This window comes from Oryctolagus cuniculus, chromosome 2, assembly GCF_964237555.1.
Source record: "Oryctolagus cuniculus chromosome 2, mOryCun1.1, whole genome shotgun sequence".
NCBI lineage: Eukaryota > Metazoa > Chordata > Mammalia > Lagomorpha > Leporidae > Oryctolagus > Oryctolagus cuniculus.
This window is the reverse complement of record NC_091433.1, coordinates 116,678,481-116,696,330: the sequence shown is the minus strand read 5'-3', so window position 1 is coordinate 116,696,330 and position 17,850 is coordinate 116,678,481. Positions and strand designations below refer to the sequence as shown.

The window sequence follows — 17,850 nt, the reverse complement described above, 5'->3', positions numbered from 1 at the left end:
AGAGAATACGTAGTAAAGAATATGTAGTAAAGAACAAAAGCAAAGCACTGGCAGGGCTGACAAGTGATGGGGTGACCACGGGAGCCCCAAGTGCCTGAAGCAAGCCAGTCCCTGAGGGAGGCACGGCTGCAAAACTCTTCCCAGAGACATCTTTTGTTAACTCAGGCCCCTCCAAATGGACACTGATCACACCTGGTCAGGAACTTCCCCCTGCAGAACCGTCTGGACCTTCTTGGGGCACCAAGGAAGGAGACGCTGCAGAAACTAAGAATGGACAGCATTCCTGCTTAGCAGCCTTCCCACAGGGGGCCTAAGGCAGCCAACGCAGAGACAGGCCGGGCAGGGACGCTCCAGAGGTCACGGCCACGCCCTGGGTGGGGGGCACATTCTTACTCTCTCTCAGCCCTGGGGTTGCTCATTTGCAGAACTGCAGACAAGACTCATTAGTTCACCAGGCATGTCAAGTGCTTAGTATGTGCCAGGCACTGGGAACAGCTGTGAGACGTCATTCTCGGGGGATCTGTGGTTTGGAGGAAAATAAAGTGGGCAGGAGAACTGGAGTGCAGCAGGGGAGGGTAAGTGTAGGAAAGCACTCAGAAGCGCCTTCACCAGAAGGTTCGATGAGCAAGGGGCTGTGCAGACGTCAGGGGAGATGACGCGGAGGCTTCCATCTGTGCTTTTCCAGAATGCTCCTGGGCTACCAAAACAAAATACCACAGACAGTGTGGCCTGTACGTGACAAAAACTTATTTTTCATGGTTTTGAAGACTGGGAATTCTAAGATCAAGGTGAATCTGGCGTCTGGAGAAGGCCCTGTGTTTTTATTTCAGGGAGCTCCCTGGGGCCTCTCTTGTGGACTCCTCCCACTCCAACCTAGGCACCTCACATACTATCACCTTGGCACTGAGATTTCAACATATGAATGGGGTGGAGTGGAGGGAATACAAGCATCCAGGTCATAGCAGGTTCTGATTTAACTTTACAGGATCATTTTTTCTCTCCCTCTCTTTGTATTTATTTATTTATTTATTTGAAAGTTAGAGCAACGGAGAGATAGATGGACAGAAATATCTTCCATCAGCTGGTTCACTCCAGAAATAGGTGCAACAGCTGGGGGCTGGGCCAGGTTCAGGTAGGCACCAAGAACTCCTTCGGGGTCTCCCAGGGAGATGGCAGGGGTCCAAGCACTTGGGCCAACTGCTGCTGCTTTCCCAGGAGCATTAGCAGGGAGTTGGATAAGAAGCAGAGCAACCGGGATTTGAACCGACACTAATATGGGATGCTGGCATCCCAAGGTGCAACTTAACCTGCTGTACCACACGCTGGCTCCTGGTTCATTTGTTTTAACTACATTCCTGGTCTAGACTTGGGGATGAAATAAATGCCTTAGAGAAGAGAGAGGCCTCCTGAGCAACATGAGTGGGAAGGGCTGATCCTGGACAAGTGTTTACTAAAACATTCTGGGAGAGGAGCGGAGTGTCCTGCATTCCTGTACCGAGGTGCATCACAGGGCGTGTGGTTGAGGTAACTGCTCAGGAACCTAATGGCTTCCGTGCAATTAGCTTTTTACAGAGCTAAAGAACAGAAATCAATGTGTTTGGCTGGAATTAATTATAGCTACTGAAAGGCCAGGGAGTCCCTTCTGCTGCCCCAGCTGGGTCCATCAGAGGGGCCATCCACCAACAAGTGGTTGCTAATGGGAGGCCATGAGAAGCTCAAGCAGCTGCTCTCTAGAATGCCCGAGGGGAGCCAGCTGTCCCTGGGGACAGTCAGGGGCCGGCTCCAGAAGGCCCAAATGTGCACATTTCCGCAGGGGAGCAGGGTGGGGTAGACAGTCTGTGTAACAGGCGCCAGGGATGGGGAGAGTGCTAGGAGGAAACAGCTGGCATCGGCAGCCCTTTGTGTGGCTGTGGCACGCCCCACGAAGTAGCATCTGTACCTGAGTGCGATGAGGACAGGGCAGTTAAGGGAGCGGCTGCCTTTCCACACACAAGCGCCATGAGCAGGGCACTACCGGCTGCAGCAAGGAAGCTTCTGAAGGAAGCTGGCAATACTCCCTATCGTCCCGGCAGAAGACGGGCAAAAGGCCACGACCCACACTCTCCGCACCTCAGCTCTGCAGGAGGCCAGACAGGCGAGGGAGTCAGGGCAGGAAGGTGAGAGTTCCCGGGGATGCCTCCCACAGGTGCACCTCAAAGTGCCACACGCATAGCAGGGGCCACTGGCCAGGCACAGTCAAGATGGTTTTAAAGACAACAGACACTCTTGTATCCAAACATTATGATATAAATACAGACTTAGGAATAGAAGGGGACGTCATTATTCTAATAAATGGGGAGGCACCTAGGAAAAACCCACAGCTCAGTGACAAAAGACTGCACACTCTGGCTAAAATGGAAAAAAAGACAAAAATGTCTACTCTCGCTATTTCCGTTCAACAATGTACTGGAGGTTCTAGCCATGGCACTCAGACAAGAGAAGAATTAAAAGGCGTCTACACTGAGGAGAAAGAAGTAAACTACCTTTTTTTGCAGATGTCATGACCATATACAAAGAAAATTCTTTAAGAGTTCACAAGAAGATTATTAGAGCTAGTAAATGGCTTCAGCAAAGCTGAAGGATACAAAATCAACACATAAAAGTCAATCAGCAGGACTGCTGTACTTTGGCAGTGAATAATATAAAAATTACACTAAGGGAAAAATCCGTTTAAAATAGCATCAAAAGAATAAAATGATCAGGAATAAATTTAACCAAAGAAGTGTAAAACGTGTATACTAAAACTATAATAACACTGTTCACTAATATCTGAACAGAATAAATGGAAAGATTTCATGGATTTGAAGCCTCACTGTTGCTTAGATGGCAGTTCTCCCTAACTGATCTACAGATTCAGTGCTATCAGAATTCTATTAAAATCCTAACTGCCACTTTTACAGAGACAAACGAACTGATCCCAAAACTCACACAGAAATGTAAGGGACCTCAAAGAGCCAAAACAATCTTGAAAAAGAACAAAGTTGGAAGACTCACACTTCAGGTTTTTTTGTTTTTTTTTTGTTTTTGTTTGTTTTTCTTGACAGGCAGAGTTAGACAGTGAGAGAGAGAGAGAGAGAGAGAGAGAGAGAAAGGTCTTCCTTCTGTTGGTTCACCCCCCAAATGGCCACTACGGCCGCGCACTGTGCTGTTCCGAAGCCAGGAGCCAGGTGCTTCCTCCTGGTATCCCATGCGGGTGCAGGGCCCAGGCACTTGGGCCATCCTCCACTGCCTTCCCGGGCCACAGCAGAGAGCTGGACTGGAATAGGAGCAACCGGGACAGAACCGGCACCCCAACTGGGACTAGAACTCGGAGTGCCAGTGCCGCAGGCGGAGGATTAGCCTAGTGAGCCGCGGCGCCGGCCCACAGTTCAGGTTTTAAAACTTACCGCAATGCAACAGAAATCAGGTCAGTGTGACATTGGTGTGAAGACAGATACATTGATCCACAGAAGAGAATGAGAAGCCTAAAGATAAGCAGCTGACTTATGGAAGGGGTGTTAAGAACATTCAATGGGAAAATAAAAGCCCTGTAGGGGCCAGTACTGTGGCATAGCTGGTTAATCCACTGCCAGCAGCACTGGCATCTCATATGGGTGCCAGTTCAAGTCTGGGCTGCTCCACGTCTGATCCATTTCTCTGTTAATGTACCTGGAAAGGCAGCAGAAGAGGGCCTAAGTCCTTGAGCCCCTGACTTCGGCCTGGCCTAGCCCTGGCCATTTTGGCCATTTGGGGAGTGAACCAAAGATGGAAATTCTCTCTCTGTCACTCCTTCTCTCTCTCTATCACTCTGCCTTTCAAATAAATAAATAAATCTTAAAAAAAAAAAAAAAAGTCTTGCCAAGAGTGATGTTGACACAATTGCATATCTAAGATTGAATCTGGACCCCTACCACATAAACAAACAACAATTCAAAAAGGAGGACCAAAGACCTAAATTTAAGAGCTAAAGCAATGAAACTCAAATGGAAACACAGCTGTACATCAGCATGGCCCTGGATTAAGTAACAGATGTTAGATATGGTAACAAAAGCAACAACAGAAAAAGCAGATAAACTGGATCGCATCAAAAATTAGAAGCTTCTGCATGCTAAATGATGAGAAAGTGAAAAGACAATGTGCAGAGTGGGAGAAAACATTCACAATTGTTTATGTGATACAAGTCTAATGACCAGAATACTTGTATACAAAGAACTCTTAGAACTCAGCAATCAAAAAGACAACACAATCAACAAAGGGACAGAGGGCATGTAATAGACTTTTCTCCTAAGAAGACACTGCACATGGCTAGGAAGCATGTAAAAAAATGCTCAATACCATTAGCTGTTAGGGAAATGCGAATCACAATCAGAACAATATACCACTTCACACCAAGATGGCTATGGAAAAGAAGGGTGAGGCAGAGTGTGGAGACACTGGAACCCTCGGGCATAGTGTCACTCATGTTCAATCGGACTTGCCCCAAATGGTGGAGTTAGAAACGTGCCAGGGGATTCCAATACAATCCCATCAAGGTGGCATGTAGCAATGCCATCTCACTAGTCCAAGTGATCAATTTCAGTTCACAATTGATTATACCGATAGGTCTAAGAGTCAAAGGGATCACACAAACAAGACTAGTGTTTGCTAATACTAACTGATAGAATCAAAAAGGGAGAGAACGATCCATCATGGGAAGTGGGATACACAGCAGACTCATAGAATGGCAGATGTCCTAAATAGCACTCTGGCCTCAGAATCAGCCCTTAAGGCATTCGGATCTGGCTGAAGAGCCCATGAGAGTATTTTAGGCATGGAAAGCCAAGACACCCTGGGAGAAAAAAAAAAAAAAAAAAAGGAGACCTAACTGAAAGATCTCTGCGAGTGAGATCCCAGTGGAAAGAACGGGGTCATCAAAGAAGGAGGTACCTTTCTCTGAAGGGAGGAGAGAACTTCCACTTTGACTGTTGGAATAAGATAGAAGTCGGCGAACTCAAAGGCTTCCATAGCCTTGGCAACTCATGACTAGAGCCTAGGGAGATTACTGTCGCCATAAACAAGAGTGTCAAATTGTTAAGTCAACAACAGGAGTCACTGTGTACTTACTTCTCATGTGGGATCTGTCCTTAAAGTGTTGTCTGATGTGAAGTAATGCTATAACTAGTACTGAAACAGTATTTTACACTTTGTGTTTCTGTGTGGGTGCCAACTGATGAAATCTTTACTTAATATATACTGAATCGATCTTCTGTATACAAAGAGAATTGAAAATTAATCTTGATGTGAATGGAATGGGAGAGGGAGCGGGAGATGGGAGGGGCGCGAGTGGGAGGGAAATTATGGTGGGGGGGGAGAGCCACTGTAATCCATAAACTGTACTTTGGAAATTTATATTTACTAAATAAAAAAAAATAGTGTCACTGCTTTGAAAAAAAAGCTGGAAAGTTCTTCAAAAAACTTAAATGCAGAATTACAATATAACCTAGTAATTCTACTCTTGGCTATACAGCCATAAGAGCTGCAAACACATGTGCACACAAATGCCAGTATGCACATGTTCACCACAGCTTTATTTCTAACAACCAAAAAAGGGAGACAAACCAAAATTTCCATTCATCCATCAACTGAAAATAAACAAAATGTGGTATAGCCATACAATCAAATAGTATTCAGCCCTAAAAAGGAATTAAATCTTACAATTTAGAAGAGTCTTGAAAACATTATATATTATAATAAAATATTATATTATAATAAAACATTATATATTAAATCTTACAATATAGAAGAGTCTTGAAAACGTTATATATTGGGGGCTGGCTTTGTACAGTAGTGGGGTTAAGCTGCAGCTTGCAGTGCCTACAAACCATACTGGAGTAGTAATTCTTGTCCCTACTACTCTGTTTCTGATCCAGCTTCCTGTCAATGTACCTGGGAAATCTTCAGATGATGGCCCAAGTGGATCAGCAGATGGTGGCCCTACCACTTACATGGGAGACAAAGATGGAGTTACTGGCTCCTGGTTTTGGCTTGGCCCAGACCTAGCTTTTGTAGCCATCTGGGGAGCGAACTAGTGAATAGAAGATCTCAGTTTCTCTCTCTCTGTATCACTCTGTCCTTCAAATAAATAAATGAATAAATAAATGCTTAAAAAAGATTATGTGTTGGGTTGGGTGTATGGTCTAGCAGCTAAGATGCCTGTATCCAGTGCCTGGGTCCGAGTCCTAGCTCTGCTTCTGCTTCCAGCTTCTTGACAATGCACATCTTGAGGGGGCAGCAGGTGACAGCTCAAGTAGTTGGGTCCCTGACCCTTGGATTGAGATCCTGGTTCAGGGCTTTGGCCTGGCCCAGCCCCAGCCAGTGCAGGCATTTGGGGAGTGAATGGTAAAGATGGGAGGGCTCTTTCCCTGCTCTCAAATAAATAAATTACATCATGTAAAAGAAGGGAGTCACAAAAGGCCATATATTGTATGATACCACTTATGATATCATTATGTACAAATTAGGCAGATTCATAGAAACAGAAGTGGTAGGTAGGGGATAGGAGAACTGAAAGTGACTGCTAATAGTTGCAGAGTTTCTTTTTGGGGTGATGGAAATGTTCCGGAATTAGCGATGATAGTTGTACAATACAGTGGATGTACTAAAAACCACTGAAATATACACCTTAAAGTGATAAATTTTATGTTAAATATGAATTGTGTATCAATTAAAAAAAACAAACAAACAAGGGAGTGAGACAAGATGACCTGAGGTCCCTTCCTGTACTAACATTCTAGAAGTGTTTCATTTCCTTTCTGATCATAAACCATTTCTCATATTCTGCAGGTTTAGTGGTTATTTGCAACATTCTCTTAAACTATGGAATATTTATCTAGTGAGATATTGTAAATGAAAACTAACAAATTACTGCTATATGAGGGTACTTCAAAGAGCTGTGGGAGGGCTGGCGCTGTGGCACAGCAGGTTAAAGCCCTGGTCTGCAGTGCCGGCATCCGATATGGGCACTGGTTCGAGTCCTGGCTGCTCCACTTCCAATCCAGCTCTCTGCTATGGCAGCTCTCTGCTATGGCCTGGGAAAGCAGTAAAAGAAGGTCCAAGTCCTTGGGCCTCTGGACCTTTGTAGGGGACCCAGAGGAAGCTCCAGGCTCCTGGCTTTGGATCGGCCCAGCTCTGGCCATTGCAGCCATTTGAGGAGTGAACCAGTGGGTGGAAGACTCTCCCCCATCCCCTTCTGCCTTTGCCTCTCTGTAACTCTGCCTTCCACATAAATAATAAATCTTAAAAAAAAAAAAAAAAAGCTTGTAAAAAATAATTAAAAGTTGATTTTGGCATAAAAATTCTTTGAAATTCATGTAGTTTTTTCATAAGACATGTTCCATGAGCTTTTTGAAGATCGCCACTCATGCACATATTTCAAAATTTTATTGCACCAAGATATATTGAGTTTTTAATGCCATTTTCCACAAACTTTCTTAAGTACTGTTGTGCTATGGATTGAATGGGCCCTGTCTCCCCAGAACTCAAATGGAGACTTGCTCTGGCAGGGAGGTCTTTAGGTCACTGTGGGTGTGCACTCAAGAGAGGTTCTCATGAGATGGCTCATTATATGAATTCAAGGTCAGCCCAGCTTCTCTCTCAGCTTTCTCACTCACCATGTGATCATTTCTCTGCAGCCACCACGACCAGGATCCACTAAACAATGGAGCCATCTCATCCTGAACTGCAACCTCGAAACTATAAGCTGAAATATACCTTTTCTTTCCCGAGAAGCTCCTCTCGGATACTTTAAAGTGGTAAAAGCAGATTAATGTATGTCATATGTGATCACATGAGTGACTCACAGAAAGGCATGACTTACCACATGACCCATTTAGAGAAAGTTCAAGAAAAGACAAAACTTACAGTGTTAACATGGGAATCAGGACAGTGATCACCTCCGGGGAGGGGCAGATGGTGGGAGGGGCTGAGGGAGATGTTCTGGGGGTGCTGGTGACAACCTACCCTACGTTCTGGTCTGGGTGAGTTTTCCAAGGTGTATTCACCTTGCGAACATCAGCAAGCTGGGCGCTAGAGTTGTGCAAGGACGGGCAAACTCTGTTTGGGCATGCTCTGTCAACAAATGATAAGACCTCTGATTCACAAAAAAAAAGCAAAGCACTCAACAGGTATCTGAAAGGTCCTAGAGAAACAGGACAGGACTTCGCTTTTTGGGGCAGTGTACAAACTTCCCAAGCTGAAGTTCCTGCTTCTAAACATGGCTCTTCTCTGCAGAACCAGACTGAGCCACTCACCAAATTCCTGTGTGATGGACTCACTCCTGCCCTTTTTTACATATTTGAAGAGAAACAGCCTGTACCAAAATTTTGTGAAACACTGAAAAAGTCTCAACAGTGACACACGTTAAAGCTGGGTCCAGGGCCGGCGCCGCGGCTCACTAGGCTAATCCTCCACCTACGGCGCCGGCACACCAGGTTCTAGTCCCGGTTGGGGCACCGGATTCTGTCCCGGTTGCTCCTCTTCCAGGCCAGCTCTCTGTGTGGCCCAAGAGGGCAGTAGAGGATGGCCCAAGTGCTTGGGCCCTGCACCCGCATGGGAGACTAGGAGGGAGCACCTGGCTCCTGCCTTCAGACAGGCGCAGCGCCAGCTGTAGCAGCCATTTTGGGGGGGTGAACCAATGGAAGGAAGACCTTTCTCTCTGTCTCTCTGACTGTCTAACTCTGCCTGTCAAAAAAAAAAAAAAAAAAAAAAAAAAAAAGCGGGATCCATTTTCTAATTTTACTTGGTTATACAGTAATCACCACAGCTTAGAAATATCAAATAAAACAAGAAAGAAAGGATCCTTAATATGAATAAAGCTATTCTATCATCTTGATCTTTTTAATGCCAAGTTTATCCTCATATGCATTTAAAAAATGCTTGTAACTGTGAATGCACATAGAATTGTTTGATCTGTTTTTCTCCTTGAACACTGTCATAGCATTTCCAGACTGCTGCATGGTCTTTCAAAACCATCCTTACAACAGCTCCATAATATCCTAGCAAATGGATCTGCCATAATTTACTTAGTCCCAGTGTTGAGTTATCTATCTTTTTCCAATTCTCTACTATAATAATAAACTATGATGTAACAGATTATTTCTTTCAAGCAGCTTTTCCCACATTTTGGATTATTTCCTTTGGCTGGATCCCTGGATCAAAGGGAGGAACATATTTGTGGCTCTAGATATTTATTCTTTGTCTACTATTTGGCTCTATTTTGACTACACTGTTTATGTTTATATAAAATATTATTGGAATTTGTACGCTTAATTACATAAGATTTACAACCCATTGATTTCCAAGATAATCTGAAATGGATGCTTTTTAAAATAAAGACATATAAACAGGAAAAAAAGTAGAAAAATACACATAGCTAACTAAACAAGGCTCGGCAAACTACAATCAACAGGCTAAATCTGGCCTATCAACCTGTTTTTGTAAATAAAGTTAAGCTGGATTGCAGTCCATGGCTCCTTTTATGTCACATCTGTGCAGCTGAGTAGCTGCAACAGAGACTGTGGCCTACAATATGTAAAATATTTACCATCTAGTTCTTTACCAGGAAAAGCTTACCAATCCCTGAACTAAATTATCTAGATTCAGAGGTTTTAATTTTAAACAGCAAAATCCCTCTCTTATTGCATTGAATCAACTTCCACTTCTGGTTAACAGGACCTGATTTACCCGCCCATTAGAAATAACAATAAAAACACAGATGACCATGCAACAGTTTCAAGACACTGACAGGAGGCAGTGAAGGAAGGATACAGTAGAGTAGATTGTTAAGCAAGACAGACCACATTCCAAGCCATAAGGCAAAACTCAATGAATTTAAAAGGATTTAAGACACAGTGGAATTAAACTGGAAATCAGCAACCAGGATATCTGGAAAATTCCTAAATATCTGGAAACTAACCAATATATCTCCAAATAATTCATGTTGGAAAAAAAATAATCAAAAAGGAAAACTAGAAAGTATTCAAAAAGGATGAAAATGAAAATGCAACATATAATTTGCAGGATGTCACTTAAGTAGAACTCAGAAGGAAATTCATACATAAAATGCCTGTATTAATGAAAAGGGCCTTGGGGCCAGCATTGTGGCATAGAGGGTAAAGCCGCTGCCTGCGATGCCAGTATCCCACATGTTCCACTTCCAATCCAGTTCCCTACTAATGCACTTGGGAGAGCAGAAGATGGCCCAAGTGCTTGGGCTCCTACATCCATAAGGGAGACCCAGATAAAGCTTCTGGCTCCTGGTTTTGGCCTAGCCCAGTTCTCACCACTGTGGCCATTTGGGGAGTGAACCAGAGGATGGAACACCTCTCTGTCTTTCCCTTGCTCTCTGAAATTCTGCCTTTCAAATAAATAAATCTTTAAAAATAAATAAAAAAGGGTTTCAAGTCAATGACTTCAGCTTCAGGCTTAATTAACTGGAAAAAGAAAGCAAAATAAACCCAAAGTAAATAGAAGAAAGGAAGCAATAAGAATGAAATCAATAAAATATAAAACAGCAAAAACAATAAAGAAAGTCATTAAAGCCAAAAACTGATAAACTTCTACTAGACAAACCAATCAGGAAAAGGTCCAAAATAAGAGAGGTGACACCACTAGTTTCTACTTTAGCAAAGAACAGTAAAGAATACAATGAACAATTTTATGTCTGTAAATTCAACAACTTAGATGAAACAGACAAATTCCATGAAAAACACAAACTACTAAAGCTCATTCAACATGAAACACATAACCTGAATAGTCCTATCTCTATGAATTAGTCCATTTTGTGATGTTTCCACAAAAATAACCTAGATTATCTCCTCATAGTTCTAGAGGCAGGAAGTCCAAGATGGAAGGGCTGGCACCTGGTGAGTTTCCTGATGCATCATTCCATGGCAGAAGGACAAAGAGGGGGTGAGTGAAAGGCACCAAGGGGCCAAATTCATCCTTTTTCTTTTTAAGGAACCTGCTCCCAGGATGGAGAACCCACATGGCCTAATCACATCTTACAGGTCCTTCTCTTGATACTGTCACACTGGGGAAAAGTTCCCAACACCTAAGCTTCAGGGGACACATTCAAACCACAGCAGTCCACTGCAGAAATGGAAATTTTAGTTAAAAACTCCCACAAAGAAACTCTAGGCACAGATGCCATCAGTGGCAAATTCTACCACACATCTAAGGAAGAAACAGTACCAAAACTACATGAATGCTGGCAGAAAACTGAAGGAGAGCAAATTCTGCCCAACTCATTGCATTGTATGAGGCCAGCATTACTCTTTGTTACCAAAATCAGACAACTACCAATAGGCCAATAGGCCAATATCCTGATGAACACAGATGCAAAGACAATTATAATAAATTGAATGGGCCGGCGCCGAGGCTCAATAGGCTAATCCTCCACCTAGCGGCACCGGCACAATGGGTTCTAGTCCCGGTAGGGGTGCCGGATTCTGTCCCGGTTGCCCCTCTTCCAGGCCAGCTCTCTGCTGTGGCCAGGGAGTGCAGTGGAGGATGGCCCAAGTGCTTGGGCCCTGCACCCCATGGGAGACCAGGAGAAGCACCTGGCTCCTGCCGGCAGCAGCGCACCATCTGCGGTGGCCAGTGGAGGGTGAACCAACGGCAAAAGGAAGACCTTTCTCTCTGTCTCTCTCTCTCACTGTCCACTTTGCCTGTCAAAAAATAAATAAATAAATAAATAAATTGAATGAAATAACATACAAAAAGAGTCGTATTGCGAACCAAGTAAGGTTTATCCCAGGAATGGTAAGGTTGGCGTAACAAATGAAAACCACTGAAGTACCTAAGTCCATAGACTTAAAGAATGGTAGAACCAGAAGAGATCAGTAACATGAGCTCCTTTTTTGGATGAGCAACTGAAGCCCACAGAACCACGACTACATGGCCAATTAGAAGCTGATCCCCAAGGCTGAACGTGGGAGGTCCGGCCAGCAGTAGAGAATGTCTTTTACCCTACCTCATTATTTGATCACTAGGTATACTATTATTTAGTTATTTTGAGAAGAAGTAAAGTGCGATGCTGTGGGAGCTGGAAAGGCCTGGGTCTGAATCCCAGTTTTGCTTGCTATAGCCTTGGGTATGTATATAAACTTCTCTGAGTCTCAGTAATACTGTTTGCTAAAGGGAGATAACATGGTGTCTGAATCACAGGGTGGTGGTAAAAGGACTGAACGGGTGACGGATCTAACACACTCAGGAAAACGCTTGGCATTTCACAGTGGGTAATACTACTGCTTCCACCACTACTTATCATCATCATATCTGGATTCTGAGGACACCAAGTCTAAGTTATGCAGCCCAATCCTTATAGATACTCCCTTGAAAGCACCCAGACACAGGTACCCCCCAAAAATCAGACTATTTCTTGATAAGCCCCTTCTCTGTTTCTGACGTGGATCCTCCTGGAAATTAGAACTGTTACCTGCCTTTTCTCTTTCCTTTTTCTTTTAAATATACGCTGAGTATTTTCTCCAATTACCTGCTTTCCTGTCCACAGTGGAAAGGGTTTCAGAATGGCTGGAGGCAAGAGCTTCACACGCCCCACTTTGTCTGTGAGTCCTCGGTACACCAGCTCCATATATTGTTCCCGGGTGAAAAAACAACCCCGAATCGTCATGTTTGCACCTGAAACCATGTGATCCTGGATCAGTCCTGCCAATGGCTGGCCATCCTACAGACCAAAACAGATTAAAAACAGAAGAGCAAAGATCAATTTTGAGTAAAACTTTAATTGCTAATCATCTGCTTAGAAGACAACTTCTAGCAATAGCCTTCCCTGTATCCCTGTGTTGTCTTGTCCATGTCCTCACTAGGCCTGTGCTTAGGAGCAAACCGCCTCCCCAAACCCACGGCCAGGGCTTCCTGTCAGTCTCCACTTTTGTCACTGGCCCACTATCCTGAAAACTGCTTCCAACTCAGCCAGCTTCCCAAACTTTCTCTGCTTAGTATCATCTGGTTCTAGTTACTCCAGCATGTTTTTGGCATTTACGCACAAATTTGGTCTGGTTAATGTTAGTTGTGTTCTTGTTTTTATACTTTGGTTTTATGCTTTAGTATTTTTCACACATTTCTGGCCTGGTCCTCCTATAAATCAGTCATCCATTCAATAAATATTTATTGAGAGACTACCGTATGCCCAGGCACTGGGGATACCTTTGGCCTACTCCAGTGAACCAAACGGCCACAGTTCTGTATGAGAAAGAGCTAGACAGTAAACAAAATGACTGCATAAATATATTTATCACAAAGCACTTTAAACTATCGTGGATAAAATCACAGAATGGGTCCTAAGGGGCCCGAGAGTGACTTGGAGCTAGCCAACGCAGGCAGGTTGGGGTACAGGCACAGGTTCCGTAGAGGGCTGTGACAGGGCCTTGATCCACAAGACTGTGGAAGAATGTTCATTATTAGGATTTCCTCACAACGTAGCCCATGGCTCATGGTGGGCCCTTAATAAAGGCTGTTATCTACAGATGTCAAAACAAGGGCTTTTATAGGAGCCCCAGATTCGGTGAGTACATTCATCTCAGTTGACACTTTCACAGCTTCTCTGATCCCGTCTCCTGGACCTTCTCCGTTGGTCTGTGTTCATGGCAACGTAAGGTACACTAAAGTAAAAACAGCTAGGCTCACTGATGACCTTTAAGAAGTAGGTTTTGCAAACTTTTCCATTCTTACAGGAATTTGAGAAAAACCTGAGCTTTGGATCCAGAGATTGTTCTCCTTTGATTACTTGTTAGAAACTAGCCACTATTAGGGCCTGTTTCATAACTCAGGTTCAAGGAACTCACAAATGCAGCTAGGGAGAAGGGCCAGGAACTTAACCACATGTACTAATTCAAAGGCTAAAAAGGGTCCTTGTCAAATGGTCTAAATACTACAGCGACAGGCTCTAAGTAAACTCAAAAATAATTATTACAGATGGGCTGAAAGGGAGCCACAGACGTAAGACAAGGTCAGATGGAGTGCTGGCCCTTCTTATGGAGGCTCTGAGTTACTAACATAAATAAAAAATTGTACATTGCACTCTGTGCCAAAGATGGTCTCATTTTACTTGGTGGGGGTTAGGGGTCCCAAACAAAGATACCACATTTGACTCATCCCACAGTCTTTGGGGCACTTAAAGATCGTTCCTTCTGTTTTCTTCCTTTAAAGAACTGAATTACAAGTTATGTGATACATTCAGTGCCTTCTCTTCTTTCTGTCAAGATTTTTCCATGACTAGAAAATTACTTTAATGGCTAAACTGCTTTCCAGGCAATAATCACACGAATTCTAGCTTGGAATGCTGATTAAAGCAATTACTAAGGGTCTACTTATAATTTTCAATCTCCTAAATCCCCCTTGGGATCAGAAAGAACATCTCTGAATTAGAACTCCAGAAAATTGTCAGTTATACAAGTCCACTTAGCATCACAGCAAAATGACGATGTAATTAATGTCTTTGGTCAGGATGCTTGGAGAATATGGGTATCCAATTTTCCAGCTGACTGTAGAAGTCAGGAAACTATGTCTCAAGCCTGTTAAAAAACTTTCTAAAAAGCATTGGCCCCCATTACCTATAACAGAAGGAAAAATATAGATAAAGAAACATGGAAACAAAAAGTTTAGTTATTTCCTTGGAAAAGAAATGGCTAAAGTTCCACTCATCTCAAGCTTTAGTTAAGAAGACAACACAGAACTCTACTTAGTACATGGAACCAATAATCCAGAAATATGGTTAGGAAAGGAATAGAAATCAAGAATACAAACAGAGATAGGGAAGCAAAGGGAATAAAGATACACCCATAAAAATGATCCTCAGAAACATGCTTTCCCAAGTTCAACCAGGCCAACCCTTGTTCTCTTGCTGCCAAAATCATGTGACATTTTTATAGCCATTAGCAAAAATAAGGGTTTCACTTCTTAACATTTATACTAAGGACTAAATAAAATTTATCAAGAGTGCTAAGCTCTTTACCTCTGACAGAAAAATCAACTGAAAATGTAGGGCAGGCATTGTGGCTTACAGGTCAAGCTGCCGTCTGCAATGCCGGCATCCCATATGGGCGGCGGTTCGAGTCGCGGCTGCTCCACACCTGATCCAGTTCTCTGTTAAAGCTCAGCAGAAGATGGCCCAAACAGCTGGGCCCCTGCGCCCACATGGGAGACCCAGATGAAGCTTCTGGCTCCTGGCTTCAGCTTGGCCCAGCCCTGGCCCTTGCAGCCATTTGGGGAATGGACCAGTATAAAGTTTCTCTCTTTCTCTCTGTAACTCTGCCTTTCAAATAAATAAATCTTTTTTAAGATTTTTATTTATTATTTATTTTTTTAAAGATTTTATTCATGTATTTGAAAGTCAGAGTTAAATAGACAGAGGAGAGGCAGAGAGAGAGAGAGAGAGAGAGAGAGAAGTCCTCCATCCACTAGTTCACTCTCCAAATGGCCTCAATGGCTGGAGCTGCGTTGATCCAAAGCTAGGAGCCAGGAGCTTCTTCCAGGTCTCCCACGTGGTTGCAGGGGCCCAAGGACTAGGGCTGTCTTTCACTGCTTTCCCAGGCCACAGCGGAGAGCCAATTCAGAAGTGGAACAACCGGGACTCAAACCAGCACCTATATGGGAATGCCGGCACCGCAGGTGGTAGGTAGCTTTACCCACTATGCCACAGTGCCAGCCTCTATTTATTTATTTGAGAAGTAGAGTTACAGACAGAGAGAAAGGTCTTCCATCTGCTGGTTCACTCCTCAAATGGCCACAACAGCCAGAGCTGGGTCAACGTGAAAGCAGGTGCTAGGAACTTGCTCTAGGTCTCCCAGGCAGGTACAGGGGCTCAAGCACTTGGGCCATCCTCTACTGCCTTTCCAGGCCACAAGCAGAAAGCCGGATCACAAGTGGAACAGCCAGGATACGAACTGGTCCCCATATGAGATACCAGTGCCGCCCCCTAAAATGAATCTTTGGAAAAAAAAAAAAAAAAAAAACTGAAAATGAAGTGAACCTGAGGCCATCCCCTCTAAGTTTAATTTTTAAGAAATCAGGGGCAGGCATCTGGCACAGTAGTTAAGTAATGGCTTGGGATGCCTATCTCACACTGAGGGCCTGTTTAAAATCCCTGTTACTGTGCTTCCGATCCAGCTTTCTGCTGATGTGCACCAGGGGAGACCGCAGGTGTTGGCTCAAGTACATGAGTCTATGCCATCCATGTGGGAGACTCAGATGGAGCTTGGCCTGGACCAGGCCTGGCCATTGGAGGCATCTGGGGAGTGAACCAGCAGATAGAGGATCTTTTCTCTGCCTGTCACTCCACTTTTCAAATAAAAACTTCAAACCAAATAAAATTTTTAAAAATTATTGATATGAGCTTATTTACTGCATTCTATGAAGGGGTGACAAGGCTCATTTGGAAGTAAAGGGACTTGCCCTTTGCAGGATGTGATGCAAACATGAAGCCTCATATTGCTTTGCACCTCATGCAATCCAAAGCAAACAGAGAACATTCAGGCCCATCGATCTGAGGACTCTGGAGTGCCTCAACTCCCCACGGAGCCAATGTTCACAGGTCACTCTGCCAGCAAAATCCACCTGCGCTCCTGGTAGGGTTCTCTCTGGTGATCCTGATTCTGCTGCTAGATTTGGAGCAGTCCCTAGGAGGCACTTCCTGTCAAGTGCCCTCTCCCACCCAACATGTCAAGAGGAACTAAGAACACATGTGGCTAAGCGTACAGGCTTTAGAGTCGGTTTGAGTCCTGGCCTCATCACTAACTGGCCACTGACTCATTTAAATCTTCATCTGAACGTCACACCTACCACTCAAGTCTGTTGTGAGAGCCAAGCAAGAGAATGCTTGCAAACTGTTTAGAGCAATACCCGAGGTCCAGGGCCTGCTCAAAAACGATGGTTTTTACTGCTGCTACTATTAAAGCTAATAATACTACTCACCTGAGAAGACAAAAAGCCAATTTCCTCATTAGTAAAATTATTTTTTTCTCTGCTCCAAATGATCCATATGAGACCTCACTTCTTCTTTCTGCTTTTACTTCCTTTGTTAAGGAATTTAGGAGGGCAAGAAGGGGAAGTTAAACAACTGGGCCATGCATGAAGCCACCGTGGTGCACCTGGCAGGAGAGCCTGGGATGCTGGGCTCCCAGCCAGGTGCCTGACCCGCCAGGGGCTGGACATGGCTGACGGCATGATTGAAGACACAAAGAGCACAGGATGCTACCTGGGACTGGATATCTTCAAGCAGCCCTGTGCTCCTTGCGTATAGAATTCTCTGTAGAACAAACCCCACAAAGATCTGGGAGCTCCTTGTCCTTCCTCTTACTTATCAGCTGGGTGTCCCTGGGTAAGCTATAGCAATTCTTTGGGTATAAAATGTGGACTTTATAGCATCTACCTCCAAGGCTGAAGGAGAAGTTGAAACAAGAAGCCTCTAAAGTGCTTTGCACAGTGCCTGGCACTGACAAAGTGTGTGGTCACTGAGGTGTAACTGTGAATCACTGGATGCAAATGGCTTAGCACTTCACAGGCCTCAGACGTTTGAGTGGAGGGTGAGGGCTAAAAGGAGACTAGAACTTCCTCCATCTATTTGCCTGCACCCTAGCTCTTTACCTCCCATAAGCACACAGACTCAAGATCCTGCCACTTAATGGAATCAATTGGCTGGCCAGGCAAGGTGGGAAGAAGTTACATCCTTCCTTCGTTTCCCACTGGAAAGTCATGACCACATGGAGCTGCCCTTGAGGATCGACATCAAAGAAAGAAGGAAGAGATTCAAAGAGGAGGTAATTTCAGGGGCTG

At 44.1% G+C, this 17,850-nt stretch overlaps 1 protein-coding gene across 1 annotated transcript in view; it reads right to left on the bottom strand.

The window, feature by feature from the left end:
• POLR1A (RNA polymerase I subunit A) overlaps window positions 1-17,850 on the bottom strand; it is an 82,144-nt gene that overhangs the window by 28,945 nt on the left and 35,349 nt on the right. Inside the window, exon 14 of the mRNA XM_002709657.5 lies at window positions 12,551-12,742. Coding sequence (XP_002709703.2) covers window positions 12,551-12,742 — 192 coding nt within the window. The remainder of the gene's footprint in view (window positions 1-12,550; window positions 12,743-17,850) is intronic.